Genomic DNA, 21,214 nt, shown 5'->3' with positions numbered 1-21,214 from the left:
TGGGGGACAGGGACCAAATCACTGAGGTGCCAAATCACTCTGGAGTTGCCCTTTGGGTGGATGAGGAGTCAGCCCTGGGGGAGGTTTTGGATCTTTTCTGTTCTGCTGCTGACACCCACAGGTGTCTGAGCCTGGTGCCACCTCCCTGCACGTCCCCTGGCTGCACTCCCACACCTGCACCCAGCTGCCTGCACCCTCCCATCACCCACATGTGCCACCTGCCTGTCCCATGTCCCCAAACCTCCTCCTCCTCCTCCCTCTTCACCCCCCTGGAGGCACCTCAGGTGCTTCCTCTGCTCTCAGCAGTGAGCAGGGCACCGCACCCTGGTAAAGGTCAGGCTCCCAACCCAGCTCAGATCAAGCCTCCTGTTTAGGGCAACTCAGCTTCAACTTGATTTTATCTCCCAGCACGGGGTGAAGTCACATTTATCACACCGGGCTGGAGAAGAAGTTGTCATGGTTTGGGGTTTTTTCTGTTGGTTCATTGCACGGTTAAAAAGGGGTTTTGGTGAGCAGGTGCTTGTCAGGGGGGTGTTTTGGGGGTGGTTTTTTTCTGAAAAACGGGGAGAGGACGTCCATCAGCATCAGGGGTCCTTCCCCACTTTTTCTCCATCCCTTCTTCCACCCTTCCGTGCTGAGGGAGGGTTGAGGTGGGAGCTGCAGGATCCCCACCACCCTCCTTCTCCATCCCTCTCCACCTCCCCTCCAGTTCCTCCCCCATCTCATTTCCACCTGGCAGGCGAGAAAGCTGCTGGTGGCACCTCAGTGACACGGCTGCTGGCAGGTCCCAGAGGAGCTCGGCTAATTGGCCATTAGTGTGTGCCGGGGCCGCAGGAGCCGGGGCTGGGACGTGGCACCCCCGACCCGGTGTCCCGCGGGGGCTGGATGCTGCGGGGATGGTCCCAGGGGTTGCGGGCTCCGTGTCCCCCACCAAGCACTGATGGGGACACGATCTGGGGTGCAAATGCCTCTTAAGGGCTGGTTTGGAGCAAGAGGGAGGAGGACAACGTTGGAAGGGTTCTGGGTTCCTGGTGCCACGATTTGGGGGGTGAGAGGGGGTAAAGCACTCGGAAAAAGAAGGAGAGGTGAAGCTGGGAGTGCTGAGCCCCGCACAGCCCCCAGAACCACCTGCCTGAAATCCAGGGGGGGGGATTTGGGGCTGTTCTGCTGCCCCACGTTCCCCACCACCTCACTGCCCGGCTGAGCCTCCCACGCGGGAACCAAAACGAGCGAGAAGGAGAAGAAAATAAACACAGCACCTGCCTGCCACCCCCCCCCCTCCCCAGCCATCTGCAGGGACATCCCTCCCCCCCATCTGCCACAGCCCCCGGGATGCCCCAGGACCCTCGTGGAGGGGCAAAGCTGCTGCAGGGGGCTCCGGGATCCCAGGGGCTTGGGAAGCTCCTTCCCATCTCCTGGGAGCGGTGGGAAGGGGATGGGAGGCAGCCCCCGGAGCAGGAGGGCGACCCTGGCACGTCAGCCACGTGCAGGGCTACTTTTGGGGCTGAAAGAGGGGATTTCAGCCCCGGTGCCTCCTTCAAGGGCTGGTTGAGACACCGCAGGACAAGATTTTGGGCGCGGGACCAGCTTCCCATGGGTGTCTCTCGACTGCTTTTGCCATCCGTCTGCAGGCACCGCTCCTCCCCGGGGCGCGGAGCAGCATCCATCACAGAGCCACAGGGTCACCCCGAAAAACGGGACCACATTCATCATCTGCAGGTGACCCCGTCAGCGCCGAGGAGGAGGCGTCCGGGATAACGAGCCCCGCCGAGGATGGCGGGGAGAGGGGACAGGTCCCAGGAGGCTGGCAGCACCGGGCTGTCTCCTGCAGCCACGGTGGCCTCGGAGAGGAGCCCCGGGCTCGGGCGATCAGGGCACAGCCCCGTGGTGGCAGATGGAGGACAAGATGTCCCCAGGTGCCACGGGCTCCTGGCTGAGATCTCCTCATCTTTCTCTTCGGTGCTGGGGGGGGGTTTGTTCTTCAGTGGCTGCTGCTGCTGGAGGGATGCACCAGTGCCTGTCCCCACGCCGTGCTGGGTGTCCCTATCCCATGCTCTCTCTCCTGTCCCTGTCCACCAGAGTGAGGGACCTGCAGAGGGAGAGGCAGGTGTGGAGCCCCGTGGTCTGGGTCACCTCACTGTGCAGCCCTGCCCAGAGAATCATGGAATCATTTTGGTTGGAAAAGGCCACAGGCATCACCCAGTCCCAGCACTGCCAAGGCCACCACCACCCCGTGTCCCTCAGCACCACATCCCCAGGGCTCTGAAACCTCTCTAGGGATTTCCTGGAGCCAGGCCCTGACAACCCTTTCCTGGGAGAAATTGTTCCCCAGCTCCAACCCAAACCTCCCCTGGCACCACTTGAGTTGTGCCAAAAGTTCCTCTTGTCCCATCCCTTGTTCCTTGGGAGCAGAGCCCGACCCCCCCTGGCTCCAACCTCCTCTCAGGGGGTTGCAGAGAGCCACAAGGTCTCCCCTCAGCCTCCTCTGCTCCAGGATCAGCACCCCCAGATCCTCAGCTGCTCCTCACAACTTCTCCAGACTTCTCCTTGCTCTCCAGCCCCTTCCCCAGCCCCAGTGCCCTCCCCAGGACACCCTCCAGACCCCCTGTGTCCTTCTTGGGGTCCAACACTGACCCCAGGATTTGGGGTGCCCAGCACAGGGGGACAACCCCCCCATGCTCCCAGCTCCCCCCAGGCTTCCCCCCGTGGTTCCTGGGGGTCCCCCCGGGTGCTGGTGGGGCACCCAGCGTGCTCCCCAGTATGGGTGCTGGGGCTGGAGGAAGCTGTGGTCGGCAGGTCCCTGCTGCCAGGGTGCAGGTTTGAGTTTTGTCACCACAAAATGACATTGAGATTGGTCATGCAAAACGGATCACAAAGGTGGCTGCTGGGCTTGAGGTTTGGGGGCAGGGGGTGTTCCTTTTTTTGGTGTTTTTTTTTTTCCTATTTTTTTCCTTTTATTTTTTTTTTTTTTTTTTTAATTTCCACAGTAAAATGGGGTGACACTGATTTCCTGGGCTGCTGGCCCGGGATGGGGAGCAGGATGTGGCAGGGATGTGCACGGGTGTGTGTGTGTGTGAGTAGTGGGTGTGTAAAGTGTGTGTAAGGTGCGAGGACGCAGCACGGTGAGCGTGACACGGGGTGTGCACAGTGGGGTGTAAGCTGTGTGTACTGTGCACATGCACTGTGTTCAGGGGGTGAGTACACGGTGCAAGAGGGATATGTGGAGGTGTGTGTAAGAGGGGAGTGTGGAAGGTGTGAGTGTACAAAGGGGTTGTGTGAAGTGTGAGTGCAGGGGTGAGCTGTGCACGCTGAAATGGGTGTGTAAGGTGAGTGCAGTGTGAGGGGAAGTAAGTGGAAATGGGAGTGAAAGAGGGATGTGTAAAATGTGGGTGCACAGTGCAACAGGGCGTGTAAGGTGTGAGTGGACAGTGTGGGGGTTGTGTAAGGTGTGAGTGCGAGGGGGTGTGTGTAGATGTGCAAGAGTGTGTAAGGTGTGTGTAAAGGTGCAAGGACATGGTGCAAAGGGGTGTGTAAGGAGCGAGGAGGCAGCACAAGGGGCTGGGTAGGGTGTGTGTAGATTCAAGGGGTGTGTGAGCGTGTGGTGCAAGGTGTGTGTGTGTGTGTGTGTGTGTGTGTGTGTGTGTGTGTCCATCTTTGCGGTGTCTGTGTGTCTTTGTGTCTGTGTGTGACCGTGTGTGTTTCTGTGTGTGTGTCTGTGTCTGTGTCTGTGTCTGTGTGTGTTTCTGTGTGTGTGTGTGTGTGTCTGTGTGTGTTTCTGTGTGTGTGTGTGTCTGTGTGTTTCTGTTTCTGTGTGTCTGTGTCTGTGTGTCTGTGTGTCTGCGTGTCTGTGTGTGTGTGTCTGTGTGTGTGTCTGTGTGTGTGTCTGTGTGTGTCTGTGTGTTTCTGTGTGTCTGTTTCTGTGTGTCTGTGTTTCTGTGTCTGTGTTTCTGTGTGTCTGTGTGTGTGTCTGTCTGTGTATGTGTGTCTGTGTGTCTGTGTGTCTGTGTGTGTGCCTCTGTGTGTGTGTCTGTGTGTGTGTGTCTGTGTGTGTGTCTGTGTGTGTGTCTGTGTCTGTGTGTATGTGTGTGTATGTGTGTGTGTCTGTGTGTATGTGTACGTGTATGTGTGTATGTGTATGTATGTGTATGTGTGTGTGTGTCTGTGTGTGTCTGTGTGTGTGTGTGTGTGTCTGTGTGTGTCTGTGTGTGTGTCTGTGTGTGTGTGTCTGTGTGTGTGTGTGTGTGTGTGTGTCTGTGTGTGTGTGTGTGTGTGTCTGTGTGTGTCTGTGTGTGTGTCTGTGTGTGTGTGTCCGTGTGTGTGTGTGTGTGTGTGTGTCTGTGTGTGTGTGTGTGTCCGTGTGTGTGTGTGTCCGTGTGTGTGTGTGTCTGTGTGCGTCTGTGTGTTTGTGTGTGTGTGTATGTCTGTGTGTGTCTGTGTCTGTGTTTCTGTGTCTGTGTGTGTGTGTTTATCCTCGCGGTGTGCGCACAGTGCTGGGCTGTGCCAGGCAGTGACTGCCGGGCGGGACCCATCGCACGGGCGGACCACTCGGTCCGTCAGCCCGCGGTTCGGCCCGTCAGTCCGTGGGTCGGTTCTTCAGCCCACGGGTCGGTCCGTTAGCCTGCGGTTCGGTCCGTCAGTCCATGGGTCGGTCCATCAACCCGCGGGTCGGTCCGTCAGCCCGTGGATCGGTTCTTCTGCCCGCGGTTCGGTCCATCAACCCGCGATTCGGTCCGTCAGCCCACGGTTCGGTCCGTCAGCCCGTGGATCGGCTCTTCTGCCCGCGGTTCGGTCCGTCAGCCCGCGGTGCGGTGGCTGGGTGTCTGCGGGCCGTGCCGGTGCCGGGCGGGGCGGTCTCTCGGCGCTGTAAACACGGGGCGTGTCGGCGGGGGAGGCGGTGCCGGTGCCGGGGCCGGCGCAGGGGCAGGGCCGGGCCCGTTCTCCTCACACACCCGCCGCCAGCCCGCGGCCGGGCGTCCCGCTCCGCCTCAGCAGCCGCCGCCGGCGGGGAGCACCGTGAGGCCGGGGGGGATCCGGGGGGGAGGCTGAGGAGAGGCGGGAGGCGGTGGCGAACCGGCGGCGGGGCCGGGGGGGCGGCGGGGATCGGAGCTGCCGCCTCAGCACTTTCGGCAGAACAATGGGGCCGGGCGGGGGGGCGGGAGGGGCCGGGCCGGGGCCGGCGGTGGCGGCTCCGCTTCTCCTCACGCCGCTCCGCTTTCTCCTCGCCGCCGCTCCCGGCTTCGCGCCGTCCCGGCTTCACCCCTTCCACCCCACACCCCTCTTCTCCTCCTCGCAGGCAGCCCCGATGGCCAAGCAACCCCCCGAGGTGAAAACTCAACGCGAAGGCGAAGGCGGGCGGCTGCCGCCGGCGGAGGGGCCGGGCCCGACCGCGCAGCTGCGCCCCGGCGCTCCCGCCGCCCTGCCCGGCTCCTCCGGCACGGCGGGGCCTCCGCCTCGGGGCCCTCCCGCCAGCCCCGGACCCTTCGCTACCCGCTCCCCCCTCTTCATCTTCGTGCGGAGATCTCCGCTGCTGTCCCGCTCCTCCAGCGGGTACTTCTCCTTCGACGCCGAGCGCAGCCCCGCGCCCCTCAGCTGCGACAAGGCCACGCAGACCCCCAGCCCGCCCTGCCAGGCCCTCAGCCACTGCCTCAGCGCCATGGGTAAGGCTCCGAGTTATCTTTTTTAAGGGAAAAAAAAAAATTAAAAAGGGGGGGACGAGATGGGGAGGGGTTGGGGGGGGGCTGCGCCCGTCCGAGCGCACGCCGCGTGCCGATCATCATCATCATCATCATCATCTTCATCCCCTCCAGCAGCACCCTCCACCCCCCTTCTACCTTTTGGGCTTTTCCTTTTTATATAAAAAAAAAGGCAGAACCCCGATTCTTCCAGCCAGGGGGTGCACCTGCAGCCGTACCCCCCGCAGGACCCCCTGCATCCCACCGGCTGGTTTTGGGATGCTCGGCGGTGGCTGAGCACCCGCAGCCTCTGCGGTACCCCCCGCACCTTCCCCTGCCCCGGCACCCACCGAACCGGACAGAGGGTTTAGAAACATCCCCCCCCGGAGCCTTGAGCCCCCGCCGGGACCACGCGTGGGGTGTTCACGGGGGTCCGGTGATGGGGGACCCGGGCAGTGTGGCTCTGGCAGCAGGCTGAGTACTCGCCAGGGCTCTGGGATTTTTGCAAGCTGCCACCACGCAAACACAGTGCTGGGGAACACCCGCTCATCCAGCGCTGCTTTTTTTTTTTTTTTTTTTTTTTTTTTTTTAAGTTATTATTACTCTTTTCCGGGATGGGTCAGTCCCTGCCTGGGGAGGAGGGGACAAAGTTACTCCAGTTTCCCAGGCAGGGCTTGCTTTTCACCAGGGGCTGCACTCGCTCTCCGAGTGTCCTCTCGATGTTTTGTTGGGCTTTTCGTTGCTTTGTTGGGTTTGTTTTTTTCCCTTTCTGTTTTCTTTCTGAACGAGCCACATGGTGTCGGGGCTGCTCGGCTCGCAAAGCTCCCGTTTGTTTTTGTGAAACCCAAAAAAAAAAAAAATAAATCGGTGCGTGAAAGCAGCAGCAGCAGCAGCGTGGTAGCGGGCGTGTGTGTGTTTACATGTGAGTCCCCAGGTGAGGCAGGGCTGAAGCCTCTAGTGGTGGGGAAAACATGCCTGTGGAGCTGCTCCAGCCAGCCCGCCATGCCTTTCCCCTCGCCTGATTAATTCCCCTTAATTGGAGGAAACCTTTTCACTTCCGCCGGGTGGAACCGGGAGGGTGGGAGGGGAGGAGGCAGGTACCGGGCTGGTAGCACTCCTCAGGGGATAACAAACCCCGACTCCAACCTTTACACGATCAAAACAGCTTTTTTTTTCCCCTCTCTTTTCTTTTTTTTCTTTTTTTTTTTTTTCCTTTTTTTTCCTTTCTTTTTTTTCTTTTTTTTCCCTTTCTTTTTCTTTCTTTCTTTTTTTTTTCTTTTTTTCTTTTCCTTTTTTTTTTTTCTTTTTTTTTCCTTTTTTTTTCTTTTTTTTTCCTATGTTGTGTTTTTGTTTTGTTTTGATTTTTTTTTCTTTTTTTTTCCCTCCCCGGTTAATGGCTGTGGTTACAGCTGCAGAGGGGGTTACTGTAATATGCCCTTAGGAAAGATTTTCTGAACATTATTGCTGTAATTACAGCTTAATGCAAGTTTCACAACCTCCTGGTGTAACACACACACACACAGACACACACACGTGGCAGGGCCAGGCAAGGATGCTGGAGTTCCTTGGTCAGGGGAGTCACCTTCAGGTTTTCTGAGCTCCTGGTTTTTCATAGCTGTAGGGAAGCTGCTGAAAAGCTGGTGTCACTGGAGCCCTGGGGCTGTTGCTTTTGCTGGGAACATCATCCTGAACAGCTATAAGCACGTGGGAAATACTGGAGCTGTTTAAATGTGACCCTGGGCTGTTCCTGAACACAATTAAACAGGGAAGGTGGATCCATGGAGCTGTTTCATCCCTGCTCAGGGAGTGCAGGACTGCTTGGCTGTGGGTTTGCCCTGCACACCTTTTCCTTGGTCCCTTTGCCTGGGCTGTCTGGCTTTTGGGTGTGTGCCTTTAAGTTTTCCACCTGGGAAAGGGGCAGTCCCCCTGCAAGGAGAGCAAAAAAAGGGGCCAATTGTTGGCTGTTGTTGCTGTGGTGCTTTTAAGTGCTGATTTTTATCTGTAAGGCTGTGGGATGGAGAGCTTTTCTAGGAGGTGTAAGCAAGTGGCTTTTAGTAGTAGTAATAATAATATTAGTAATAATAGTAATAGCAATAATAATAACTAACAACAATAATAATAACAATAATAATAAAAATAACAGTGTTTCCTTTCAGGCTGAGCAGTTGGTGTGTTGTAGGTGCTCTCAGCCTGTCAGGGGGGGCTGTTTCCAAGGCAGGTCTAGCAAACCAAGCTCATGCTCTTCCCCTCGAGCTGCCTTCTCAAAACCTTCCCCAGAATTTTCAGGGATAACAGCCCAACTCATAAGGAAGAGCCAGAGGTGGTGTCCCAGGCAGATGGAGAGAGTGGAGGCATCCCTGGGGGATTACAGGATGCCCTTGGCCATGAGGTGTGCTGTCCCACTGCTCTGTCACTCTGAGGGGTACAGCTGGCTGCCTCCAAAGCCATTTTTGGGGGAAATGAGATGAAAGCAGTGAGGGGATGTTCCTGAGTGGGAGGTGGGAAGCATCCATCCAGGGGGATGAGTAGGAGAGGAGCAGGGAGTTCCTTCTGGTGGATAAGTGTCCCAGCCATGGGATATGCTTGGCATGAAGTCACCTGAGAGGAGGAAATCCCCCCCCATAGTTTGGTGGGGCTGTGTGGGTCTGGGATTTGTGTTTCTGGCCCTTCCCAGGAGCTGCTTGGGTCTGCCTGGGGTTTGGGTTCAGCTCTTGGTGCAGCAGTGCAGGGTTTGCACGTGGGGTTTTGGCACCTGTTTGGAGCAGGTGTAAACGTGGTTTTTTTTTTTTCCCAGGTGATGTTTTAATCCCAGTTTTTTCCCTGCCCTGTGGGAGAGGGGCACAAAGCAGCATGAACCTCTCCTTGGCTGTCAGGGGGATCCCTCAGGGTGTGACAGTGAACTGGAGGCAGGAAACCTTGAGCTGAGGAGCTGGTGGTGGTTCTCTTGCTGTCGCTTTGGAGCTGCTGCCCTTTTCTCCTTGGGCTTTGCTCATGGTTCACCTGAAGCTGTTCCCTGGTGAGGTTTGGGTGACCAAGGTGGGGAGGTGGAGGTGCTCTATTCAGTTGGTTGGTTTTTTGGGGTTTTTTTTTTTTGCTTCTAAGCTTGGAGCACGGCATCACTGTGCTGGTCCCCGAGCATCCCGAGATGCAGCCATCCCAGAGGTGCCTCTGGGTTTGTCCCCATCCCCAGGACACCCATCTCACCATCATTGGTGGCCCACTCGTGGTAGGACCGGGGAGGGGGGTGCCCCGAAAACGCCTCTAATGGCTTTTGGGACCAGTTATGACTGGACCTCTTCTGGCAGCGCCGCAGAAAGTCCTTTCTGAAAACCTCAGCCCGATTTCACTCTCAGCCACCAACCCCAGCTACAGCTCTCGAGCTCTTGGGTGAGGGTGAGCTCTTGGGTGCAAAGCTGGGGCAAGGAGGGTGGAGAAAAGGGGAGGTGAAAAGATGGAGAAGGGGGGAAAGGATGGAAAACCAGCAGCGCTTCTTGAAGCCTTCTCCGCGGCTTTTGTCCCGGCTCCCGGCTGCGCGGTGTTTTGCTGGGTGAATTCCTTTCTTTTAGGGCAGGGGCAGCCCGGGGCCATTTGTGGGGAGGGTGGTGGGATTTGGGATGGTCGCCCCGGCCCAGCCCCCCTCCCATTTTCGGTATCGCGGGGGCTGCGCTGCCGTTCATTCACCGGGCAGAGGATCCCTGCGGGGCGGGCACTGCGCTACTACAGCCTGCAAACAAAACACTGCCTGCAGCCAAGCACCGCTGCTTTGGCTCCGAAATGCTTTTTCCAGTCAGGTTGGAGCCAGGCTTTTTATTTAATTTTTTTTTTTTTTTTTTTTTTTTTACTGGTTGTTTTGTTGTTGTTGTGTTTTTTTGGGTTTTTTTTTTTTGCTTTTATTACTGCCCCGCTAATCCTTTGAGTACTTCTGAGATTGGAAGCTATTTCTAGTCCCTTGGGAGCCCTTCTAAGCTGTGGTGCCAAAACTCTCTGTTTTGTTTTGTGCTGTGGTTTGGGGGTTTGTTTGTTTTTTTGTTTTTTGTTTGTTTGTTGGGTTTGGTTTTTTCTTTTGTTTATTTGGATTGTTTTTGTTGTTTTTTTGTTTGTTTTTTTTGTTTTAGGTCTTTTTTGCTTTTGTTTGTTTGGGTTGGTTTTTTTGGGTTTTTGTTGTTATTTTCTGCTTGTTTGGAGTTTTTTGTTGGTTTTTTTTTTGGTTTTTCTTCCTTACATCTGTCATTCTTGCTCAGATCCTGCACATGCAGAATAGGGAAGAGGAAGAGGTGGTGCAGGTACCACTCGGGGTCCTGCCTGAGTCACAGGCTGCTCTTTTCTCCCCTTGGTGTCCTGGGGGGACAGCACAGGGGCTTTGTCACATGTCTTAACAACCTCTTAAAATGGAGCCTGAAATAGCTGTGTACAGTACAGTAGAACTGATGGATTAGCTTTTTTTTTCCCTTCCTTTCCTGAGCCAGCACTGCTTTCTCGTGTCAGGTTTATTTTCTGCCAGAAGTGCAGGAAGATCCCAGCTCCCTCCTGCAGATGGCAAGTCCTGCAGATGCTGGCAGCATGGTTTCTTGGTGTTCAGACCCACTTGTAGCTTGCTCCTCACTATGACAAAACCAATCCTTTTCCTGCTCTTGCTGAGCACTCCAGGAGTGGTGGAGGGAAGAAATATGAGAATCCAATGAAACTCTCCTGGCAGAGGGGGGTTTTTAAGGTTAGGGAAGAAGCTGCTGCCGTGCCTGCAAGAAAAGTGTTTAGAAAGAGGGGGAGGAGAAGGTTTTGTGGGGGAAGGAGGCTGGAGGAGGGCTTTTTGGCATTCCTCCCCATTCAAGAGAGGACCAACGCCTGGGCGTCCCAGAGGAGATGCTGCTTTTTTAAGAAAAAAACCCAAAACAATTAAAATAGTAGCAATAAGAAGAGCATAGTGGTATTCTTTTGAGCCTTGCCAAGTGCCATGGAGTCTTGACTTGGTGTTTTTTCCCTGGTGTGGCTCAGCTGCCTCACAGGTTCTGTTCCCTGCAGCTTCCCGGTGGCAGTCTCACTCGCTAGCAGATGATGTCCAACCTGAGATCTGGATTGCACAGGAGCTGCGTCGCATTGGGGACGAGTTCAATGCCTCCTATTGTCCCAGAAGGGTAACTTTCACCTCTTTTTTTTTTATTATTTTTTTTTTTTACTTTCCATTTCTTTACGCACGGCCTCCGAAAGGGAAAAGCTTAATCATCTCTGGAAACCAGCTCTGCGGTGAGCACCTTTCGTTCACTCAGACGTAGAAAAGGGAGGGTGGGAGGGTGGGTGGCTGTGCTGGCCTGGACATGGGTGAGCTGGTGCTTGCAGCATCACTAAATCAATTCAAAAATAACCTTTAGGCTGGGGCTCGAGGGGTTTTTTTTCCAGGCAGGATCTGTCGGAGCACCCCGGGGCTGATAAAATAACATTGGTTGGATTGGGAGAGGGCCCAACAATAATGAGGAAGAAAAAAGTGAAGAGGAGGGGGGGGAGGAAGGTTGGGGTGGCTTTGGAAGTGGTTCCTGGCAGCCAGTTGGGTGCCAGCACTGGGGTGTTTTAGGGAGATGGGCAAGGAGTGAACTGCAGCTGATTTCTGGGCCCAGCTCCCAGATCCCTGCTGCTGAGGGTGGTGTGTGTGGCAGTGTAGTCACAGATAACAAACAGGGAAGGACTGGGGCTGATAACTTATTTCACTTACCAAGCCTCTGCCAGAGCTGTTTTGAAACATGTGTATTTATAAGGCCATAAACTCCCTCACCTTTGATTGTTGCAACAGAGAGGGGAAAAAAACAAAACAAAACAAAAAAAAAAAGGTGGCACTAATACAAAAAAACCACAAACCAACCCAAAACAAACCAACCTAAGGAGATGAAGTAACAGCAGCTTCCAGAGGAGCACCCTTAGCCAGCCACTTGCCTGCTGAGCACTGTGGATGGCTGCATGTTGGTGCATGTGGTTTCTGGTCCATCAGACTCACCCTGCTCCGTGGGAAGAGGAGTCAGAAGCACGTTGGGCAGCAGCCTGGGTGATGAAATGCTGACTGCCTGGATCCTGAGCCATCCTCCCAGGCTTGTGAGTCACCCAGCTGTGGTCTCTTTCCTCACCCAGGGTCTGTGCAGGGGGTGCCTGGAGGTTGGGGCTCTCCCCAGGCTGCTGGGGTCCTGTTTCTTCTGCGTGGCCTCACTGGAGGCATCTCCATCAGCTTTGTTTCCTCCAGTTTGTCACAGCAACTTTCCCAGTGCTCTGGCTTTTCTGACCTGGGACAAACTGGAGATTAAGCTGTATTTTTACCCAGAATCTGGAACACTCCTCTTCTGACCTTCCCCCATCCAGGCTGGGATGTGAAATACCCACTTCTTTTTGTTTAAAGGGCATTTTTCTAAGGAAAGGTTGGGTCTAAGCCAGCCTTGAGCTGATCCAGAAGGGCCAGCAGAAGCACACAGTGAGGGAGGGGATTTTCCTCCTCTGCTCTGCTGAGACCCCAGCTGGAGCTCTGTGCCCAGTTCTGGAGTCCCCAGCACCAGAAGGACACAGAGCTCCTGGAAGGTGTCCAGAGGAGGCACTGAAATGCTCAGAGGGCTGAGCAGCTCCCTGGGAAGCCAGGCTGAGGGATTGGGGTTGTTCAGCCTGGAGAAGAGGAGGCTCCCAGGTGAGCTCAGAGCAACCTCCCAATATCTGAAGGGGCTGCAAGAAAGCTGGGGGAGGGCTTTGGACACAGGGGGGTAGGGAGAGGAGAAGGGAAATGGGTTAAAACTTGGAGAGAAAGGGGAGATTGAGGTTGGACATGGGGAGGAAATTATTTGTGAGGTTGCTGAGCCCCTGTGCCAGGTTTCCCAGAGAAGCTGTGGCTGCCCCATCCCTGGCAGGCTCCATCCAGGTTGGATGGAGCTTGGAGCACCCTGGGCTGGGGGAGGTGTCCCTGCCCATGTCAAGGGGTTGGAACTGGATGAGCTTTAAGGTCCCTTGCACCCCAAACCATTCTGTTAATTTTGTGCCATCCCATCCCTCCAGCTCCTGGGTGGTGCCTGAACTTCGGAGTTCAGGCAAACCCTTGGAGCTGCTCCTGGGGGAGGTTTGTGCCCAGCAGGAACATCCTCCTTGTGTTATCTCCTGGGGATCTCCCTCGGTGCTAAAACCCTTTGTGTGTGGGGGGGGGGGGGGGGTGGAGGGTGAATTGAGCAAGGGGATGGGGAAGAGTTTTCCTCACAGATCTGAGGGGTGGGCTCCAGGTCTGCCTGGGGTGGTTCCCAGCACCATGGCTGAGCTTCCAACCTCCAGAGGAGGCAGAGGTGGTCCTGTTGGATGACAGGAGCAGAGGTTGTCATGCATGACCCTAAAAACACCCCATCCCTGGTGTAATCACTCTGATGGGTGCTTGCTTGTGGTGTCAGGGAGCTTGGGGGCATTTACCCACCAGCTGTCAGGGTGCTCATGGGCTCAGGTGTCACTCCCTGGAGAGCCTTTTCTTGAAGGGTGGGGAGGGGTGGTGGTCCCTGGGGAGCTGGGGCCCCGGGGCAGGCAGGGGAGCAGCCCTGCTGGGCTTTGCCCTTTCCTTGGGGTCAGGAATGGGGAACCAGGAGCCCTGCCAGAGCAGCACTTGCTGGGCAGGTTGGAGCTGTCGGACGGGTCGGGGCCACACGTTCCCCGTGGCTGGCTGGCTGGCCACCACCCCACCCCCAGGGACCATCTCTTGGGCAAGACCAGGGCAAATCGGGCCACTTGCCCTCCAGCCCTGCCTGGCTGCCAAAACTGCTGTGTCCAGCCAGCAGCAGAGGTGGCCACGGGACCCTCTGGCCATAGGGACCACCTCCACATCACCAGAGACTGCATCCCCCTCAGCCACCATCAGGGACCCCAAGCTTTGCTACCTGCACCCCAGCTGAGGCAAAAAGAAGAAAAAATCTTGTGCCAACTCCCTTTTAATATTATCAATCACCTTTTCTTAAAGAAAACCGAATTTGGGTATTTCTCTGGCATCCATCTCTAAGCCTGTTGGGTTTTTCTGTGGGCAGGTGGGGGATGCTGGAGCAGCATCACCTCTGGTGGGGACAGCAGGACAGGAGGGGGGGTTACATACATGTGGGTAGAAACAGCCTCATTTCTCTGCCCAGGGCATGCCCAGGCATGATCCTGCTGCACTAAATACAGCCCCAACACCAGCACTTGGGGATGGCAGAGAGAGGAAGGGGGAGGAAAAGTCCGGGCTGCTAGGAAAGAAAAAAGGCTTAAAAAAAAAAATATTCCCTTGGGGGTTGTGCCTTTTGGTTTTGCTGGATGCTGGTGGGATCCCTTGCTCCAGGGAGGGGGGTTTGCTGCTGTGGATTGTGAACGAGGTGGTGGTGACCCCTGGGGTGGTCTGGAGTAGAAGTGGTGTGTTGTTGGACCTGCCTCTGCAGGGAACTGCTGGGTTTTATTTTTGTCTTCTTATTTATAATTTTGTTTCAATTTATTTGATTTTAAATTTCTGTGGTTTTATTTGTTTTCACTTTATGATCTGGGGGAGGTGTCCCCGTCCACGCAGGGGGGGTTGGAGCTTGGATGATCTTTAAGGTCCCTTCCAACTCAAACCATTCTCATGATTTTAACTCTCCTATTCCAGTTTTCCTTCCCTGAGCCTTTTAACCCCCTGACCCCACTGGCAAATTTTACTGCTGCTTTGCCATGTCTCAACCCCTCCATGGCCAGGGGCTCACACCTGATGTCCTCATTGGGGTGGCCACCTTCAAGGCAAAGCTTCCACCCTCCAGGTACTGCAGAGCTTTTTATTGGAGGAAAATCTGAAAAGTCACAGGATTTATTTTCATTCCTTGTTCAAACACTCAATTTCCCCCCCTCCGAAACACCTGCCTGGCACCACACAGGGTTGGGGCTTCGTGCTGGGGATTTAAATTAATCTTGTTTGGGTTTTACTAACATTATTTATAATTTTTTTTTCTCTTCTGGTTGTAGGGTTTCTTGGATAACCAGGCAGGGAACCCCCAGGTGGTCATCCTGCGCCTCCTGCGCTACATCATCCGCCTCATCTGGAGGATGCAGTGAGCACCAGGACTTGGGGCACTCCTTGGGAACAGCCCCTGGAGGATGGATGGATGGATGGACAGACAGACAGGGCTCCCAGCCTGCCTCTCCCCTGGCAGATGAGGCTGGACACCCCACCCTGACCTGCTGGGACTTCTCCTCTGCAGAGTTTTAACCTGAGAGTGGTGTTTACTGCGTTCCTCTCGACTTTTTTAATGATCACTGTTTTATTTTTCCACAAGAGTCTCAGAGAAAATACTCAACGTTTGTTTTTTTGGGGGTGGTCATCGTTTCTGGAAACCTGTTGGCTCAGCTGGGATAAGCCCTGCAGCAGGACAGGAGGAGAACCTGAGCTTTCACAGACTCTCCAACCTTGCTCTCCCCTCTCCGTTTGCCTGCGGGGCGTTTGCCCACCCAAAAGGACCACGATGCTGGCAGAGGGATTTCAAGCAGCACTTCTTTTACCTGTAAATACCTAATGCTCCCCCAAATCCACCTTCATTTGCATCATGCAAATTAGCCTATTTCCTGCTGACTGGTTTATTTTATATATTTTTTATATATATATACAAATTTTTTGTTTGTTTTACACTCTGAACTTCCAGACTCAGCTGTCAAGACTCCCAGGGTCCAGAACACCACAACCAACCAACCAAACGAAAACAATCCACCAGGTTGCCTTTTTTTGTTGGTTTTTTTTTTGGTTCTTTTTTTTTTTTTTTAAGAAATTCTTTCTATACAAGGTTGTGAAAACGCTTAGGTATTGTATATTGTTATATATAATATATACTGTTGGTGACTGAGGAGCTCAGCAATAAGAGGTTCCTGGAGGCAGGGGGAACCCTTCCCACCACCTGGAGACAGCAGCTCCTGCTGCTTCAGGACCTGCTTTAAGTCACAGCTTGTACCTTGCTGTTCAACCCAGGAGGGTTTTTTTAAAGTGCTGGATTTTATGTATTGCTTTTTTTTTTTTTTTCTTATTTTGTTTTGTTTCCTGAGATCCTCTCTGTTTGGAGGGAAGAATGTGGAGCCAGGGGTGTGAGCAGGATGGGAGTGATGGTTCTGAGCCTCCCCCCCTGGGGTGCTGGAGCACAGGGGTGCAGCTGGAAGAGGTGCTGAAGGATGCCCCCCTGGGACAGATCCACCCAAGGACTTGCCACCTGGGACCACTGACTGCCACCTCTCCTCCCCAACTGCTCTCCTGTCCCCAGGAAGACCCAGCTGGGTGCTGGGTGCCATCTCCCATTCCACCTGGAGATCCTGCTGGAGGAGCCAGAGAAATGGTGTCTGCCCCAGCCCTGGAAGTGCTGAAGCTGGTGACAAGGAGCAGGTCTGTCACCTGGGATTCCAGCCCATCAGCTGCTCCCCTCACTCCCTATCTATGCACAAACATCTCTCCCCTCTGCCTCCGGAGCTGCCCCTCTCCTCTGCCTGGTGCTGGTGGTCCACAAACCACTTCCTGACACCACAGGGTTGTTGCTGGTTTCCCCAGCACCCCAGGAAGGGAAAAAAACCCCACAAAACGTACAAAAAAAGAGAAGAACCAAGCCCACCCTGGTGGTGTTTCCTGCAGGAGAAGTGCCATGGATGACCATGAGTGTTGTTACCTATGGACAGACTGTACAGCCTGACCTCTATGCATCACTTTGCTTTCCAGTTTTTTTTTTTGGTTTGTTTTTTTTTTTTGTTGGACCTGGAAGATGAGGATCAGTGTCAGGAGTTGGCCCCAGGTGTTTTGGAGGAAGGTGTGGAGAGCTGAAACACCTGGGGGGCTTGGTCAGGGCTGGTTCCTGCTCCTCATCCTCACCTCAGCCCTGGGGTTCCCATGGGGACCTTGCTTGGACTCACATGGCTATTGATAGAATTAAAAGGAAAAAAAGAAATTATATATATATAAATATATATATATATATATTACACATCTATAAAATTGGGCAGCAGAGGGGGAAACCAGATGAGCTTTTTAAATTTTATTTTTCTCTCCCTGGCTGAGTTTCATCCCTTGCCAGAGGAGGAACAAACGGTGCTTTTGGGTCCCACCCAGAACCTGTCCCTTGGAGTACACCAAAGAAATGCCAAGCACTTTACCCCCTCCTCCCCACTGCCCCCCCCAGCCAAACATGGAGACAAAAATGACATTAATTATAAGGAGAATTTAAAAAAAAAAAAAAGAAACCATGAGGTATTGGCACCGTCCGCCTGGGATGTTTTTCCCTGAGGGGAAAGGCAGGCATAGGAAAATTTGCCCTCCCCCCAAAAAACCACCTGTAGAGTTGTGAGTTTAAGGAAGAAAAAGCCCAAAAAAAAGTCTGCAGCAGAAAAATGATGGGTTTAAATCAGGATTCTGTTGGGTTTAGCCTGACCTGTGGTCTCTGCTGCCAGGGGGGCAGCAGATGGAGCCCCAGGCTGCATCAAGGCTTCTCTTTTTCCATGACTGTAAATACCTGACTATTTATTAGAGTAGGGCACCATATTATTTTCATCATCTGAGCCAAATATCTGCGTGCAATGTATTCCCTTTCCTCTCTCTCATGTAAGTTTTGTACAGCTTAGAAATAAGTAAAAAAAAAAAAAAAAAATTACTTTTTTTCCTAAACTTTTTAGAATTGAGCTCAGTAAATACTGTAGATTTTTTTTTCCCCCCTGTGTAATTAATGCACTCTACTGTTCCATAATGCTGTAACTTGTAGAAATGGTGTATATTTATTTTCTGCTTATTTAAGTTCCTGTAAAGATGTTTTTTTTTTTTTTTTCCTCCCCTTTTTCTCCTCCCTGCCCTGCAGCAAGCACCGGATCACCTCCCAGCTCTCAGCAGTCACCCTGCTTGGGCTATAACCAGACTGAGGACAATTTTTTTGCTCCAAGTGCCTAATTCCCCACCTCCCAGCAGTGATTTAGGCACCCTGAAGAATTTTTTTTGTAAGTGAAATCCAGCAGGAATTTGGCTTCTGCCCCTTTTCCAGCCCTCTCCCTGCCCAGCTCTCCTCCCGTCAGGTACCTGAGCAATCACTAACTCCTCTCACAGGACCCAGCATATGTAGCATTTTTTACTGCAATTTCCCTGGCTTAACTTGTGGTTTGCACTGATGAATTTTTGGACAGGGTAATTGCCACTTTACTTGTGCAATACTGCTGTAAATAACTGCAAATCTTTTGTTGTTGTTCTTTTTTTTTTTTTTCTTTTTTTTTTGTTCGTCGGTTTTTTGTTTTGCTTTTTTTTTTTTTTTTTTTTTTTTTAAGATGCAATCTTTTATGTTCTTAATATGAGTTTTATATGAATAAAGACTTTCAACTATTTGTCCTGGGTGCTGTTTTCTCTGAGGAGCAGCCTGGGGAGGGGAATATTTGCTGCTCCATCACCAGTTCTGTGCTCAGCCCAGCTCCAGCCTCTGCTTCCCTCTGCCCCGGGGTGCTCTGAGCTTCCCAGGACACAAAAAGGCAGCAGTTAAACCAAGCTTTGGTGAGATGGTGCCCTCAGGCTTCCCAAACCCAGACAATAACTCTGCTGCCCCACCTGGGGATGCTTTGGCTCCAAGTTGTGCTTTTTTTTAATTTTTCCCATATTTATGAGGATCTCAGACCCAGCTGCTGGGCACCTTCCTGTCCCCAGGAGGTTTCCAGAGGTGAAGGAGTTTGGAGACTCAAGGGGATGGGGGAGTATTTTATTATTTATGTGTTATGTTAATATTTAAATTTTTTTTTTTCTGGGGATTATTTTTATTTTATGGGGATTATTTATTTTATTTTATTTTATCGTTTTATTTAATCGCTTTATTGCATTAATGTTTTTGTCACATTTGGGTTTATTTTATGATTTGTTTTCACTTTGTCCTTCACTGGTGTGAACTGACTTCAGCAGTTTTCCCTTCACTGCAATGTTCTTACTTTTTATTTCAGTATTTCTCCAGTATTTCTCATTGGGGTTTCCCCCCCTTCAACCCAGCCCCAGATCTTGGTAGATCCCCATAAATTGCTCCAAAGCCCCAGAAATGTCCCATATTCCATGAGCTGATGACACCTGGGTGCCAGCATCCCTTTTATTCCCCATTTTTATTTAATCCCCAGCTCAGTGGTGATGCCACAGGCACCAACCTGGTTTTCACCTGCTCACAGGCACCGAGCTCCTGGCCCGTGATGGGGGGGGCAGGATATTTTCAGCCCTTTTCTGCCTTTTCTGCCCAAATCCCAGGTGGGCAGCCAAGGTTTAGGGGATGGAGGGGGTGCAATGTGGGGCTGTGTGTCAGCTGGAGAGGCTGAAGATGGGAAAGATGGGGGGAAAGTGGATGGAGAAGTCCCCAGGAGCCCCCACAGCCACCAGCCCCAAGGGCTGTGAGGACAAACCCCAAAGTTTTGGCAGCTCCAAAAAGACATAATCTGGGGTTTATTTTGTTGTTGTTGTTGTTGTTTTTTTGTTTCTTCTGTGTGTGACAAATTACAGAAGTTCCTGAAAGGGAAGTTTATTGGTTTCAGGTGCTATTTCAGGGCATCTTTAGCTGAAAAAAACACCCCAAACCCCAAACTATTGCCCAGCCGAGGCTCTGCCTGTGGCTCCTGGGGCCCCTCGGCATTTGGGAGCCCCCTGGCCCCTGCGGGCAAGTTCTGAGCCCTGGTGACTCCATCAGCTTTACTGGGACTGACTGGGAGGAGCTCAGCTGGGGACCTTCCTGAGACCTCAGGGAGGAAAAAACTGCCAGGGGACCAAGTGCTGGTGGCTACTGCTCTGGGCTACTGCCTGGGCTGCTGTGGCCATGGGCAAGAGCAGAGGTTGGCACGGGGCAAGTTGGCCATGGCTGGGCTGAGCTTGGCCACTGGCCTCGGTCCTGGCTGGCCATGGGCAAGTTGAAGGTGGCCATGAGCCAGGGTGGCCACTGGCAAGTTAGAGGTGGCCACTGGCAAGTTAAAGGTGGCCACTGGCAAGTTAAAGGTGGCCACAGGCAAGTTAGAGGTGACCACTGGCAAGTTAGAGGTGGCCACGGGCAAGTTAGAGGTGGCTACAGGCAAGTCAAAGGTGGCCACTGGCAAGTTAAAGGTGTCCACAAGCAAGTTAAAGGTGGTCACAGGCAAGCCAAAGGTGGCCACTGGCAAGTTAAAGGTGGCCACAGGCAAGTTAGAGGTGACCACTGGCAAGTTAGAGGTGGCCACTAGCAAGTTAGAGGTGGCTACAGGCAAGTCAAAGGTGGCCACTGGCAAGTTAAAGGTGGCCACAAGCAAGTTAAAGGTGGCCACTGGCAAGTTAGAGGTGGCCACTGGCAAGTTAAAAGTGGCCACAGACAAGTTAAAGGTGGTCACTGGCAAGTTAGAGGTGGCCACTGGTAGTTAAAGGTGGCCACTGGTAGGTTAAAGGTGGCCACTGGCAAGTTAAAGGTGGCCACTGGCAAGTTAAAGGTGGCCACAGGCAAGTCAAAGGTGGCCACAGCCCAGGTTGCCCATTTTCATGTCCCAGGTTGCCCATGGCCACAGCCCAGCTCCCTCACAGCATCATCAGCTGTGTCCTCCCCTTCCTTTCTGAGCTCCTAATTTTTGGCTGCAGTAATTAATTAAACCCAGGTGCCCCTGTGCTGAGGCTGAGAAACTCCCTTCAGTCCAGAAAAAGGGGAAAAAAAAAAATAATTACATTTACTTCTGGCAAAAAGCCACCAGGGAAAGCCTCACCACCACCTTTCCTGCAGCTTTCCTGCCCCCTCCCTCTGCCCTGACCCCGGGAGACCTCAACCCAACCCCAAACCACCCCAAATGTGCCCCATCCCCCAGGCCCTGCCTGGCTCTGGGACGGGAGGCACCCAAAGACAAGGAGGGAGAAATTCCAGCTCTGGGATCCAAACCCTGCTGGGAGGGCACAAAGGAGCCCTCGGACATGGGCCAAGTGGCCACCAAGCTGTGGCCACCACGAGCCAGGGCAGGGATGCCACCAAGCTATATATCTATCTATATATCTATATATCTATATATCTATATCTATATATCTATATATCTATATATCTATATATCTATCTATCTGTATGTATATCTATCTATCTATCTATCTATCTAGATATAGATATAGATATAGATATAGATAGATAGATATCTATATATCTCTATCTATATATCTATATATCTATGTATGTATCTATCTATTTATCTATCTATCTATATCTATATATGTATATCTATCTATCTATCTATCTATCTATATATCTATAATATCTATATCTATCTATCTATATATATATATCTATATATCTATGTATCTATATATCTATATATCTATATATATCTATCTATATATCTATATCTCTATATATCTATATATCTATACACACATACAGCATTTTTATCATTTTTTTCCAGTAACTTGCCTCTGACCTTTCAAACACCTGTTCAGCCATAAACAGCTAAAAATACCCCCCCAGCTTTGCATTTGCTTTGCATATTGCAACAAAGCTCACTCTTTCCAGCAGGTTTGCTTTTTTTTTTTTTTTTTTTTTTTGCTTTTTTTTTTTTTTTTTTCCTTTTTTTCTCGTGTTTTGGGCAGGTTA

The 21,214-nt window shown here is 52.5% G+C and overlaps 1 protein-coding gene across 3 annotated transcripts; it reads left to right on the top strand.

Moving 5' to 3' along the window:
• Window positions 1-4,909: 4,909 nt before the first annotated feature.
• On the top strand, window positions 4,910-17,993 carry BCL2L11 (BCL2 like 11). Of its 3 annotated transcripts, XM_071738819.1 has the most exons (4): window positions 4,910-5,013; window positions 5,294-5,657; window positions 10,665-10,804; window positions 14,628-17,993. In XM_071738819.1, exons 2-4 carry the CDS (start codon window positions 5,303-5,305, stop codon window positions 14,715-14,717), a joined length of 585 nt encoding a protein of 194 aa, XP_071594920.1. In that variant the 5' UTR covers window positions 4,910-5,013; window positions 5,294-5,302; the 3' UTR covers window positions 14,718-17,993. The 3 variants fall into 3 exon arrangements, with proteins under 3 accessions (XP_071594920.1, XP_071594919.1, XP_071594918.1); XM_071738818.1 differs by lacking the exon at window positions 4,910-5,013 and having other exon boundaries at window positions 5,069-5,657; window positions 10,692-10,804; XM_071738817.1 differs by lacking the exon at window positions 4,910-5,013 and having other exon boundaries at window positions 5,077-5,657.
• Window positions 17,994-21,214: the final 3,221 nt, after the last annotated feature.

The sequence above is a fragment of the Heliangelus exortis genome, chromosome 3, assembly GCF_036169615.1.
Source record: "Heliangelus exortis chromosome 3, bHelExo1.hap1, whole genome shotgun sequence".
Taxonomy (NCBI): domain Eukaryota; kingdom Metazoa; phylum Chordata; class Aves; order Apodiformes; family Trochilidae; genus Heliangelus; species Heliangelus exortis.
The sequence above is the reverse complement of the archived record's forward strand: the minus strand, read 5'-3'. Positions and strand labels throughout refer to the sequence as shown.

What these genes read in the sequence shown, in the direction of transcription:
- BCL2L11 (XM_071738817.1), top strand. Translation starts at nt 5,135, where the DNA reads ATGGGGCCGGGCGGGGGGGCGGGAGGGGCCGGGCCGGGGCCGGCGGTG. An exon ending in CCACTGCCTCAGCGCCATGG is followed by an intron (nt 5,658 to 10,664) that starts GTAAGGCTCCGA and finishes GGTGTGGCTCAG; the next exon opens with CTGCCTCACAGGTTCTGTTC. An exon ending in CCTCCTATTGTCCCAGAAGG is followed by an intron (nt 10,805 to 14,627) that starts GTAACTTTCACC and finishes TTCTGGTTGTAG; the next exon opens with GGTTTCTTGGATAACCAGGC.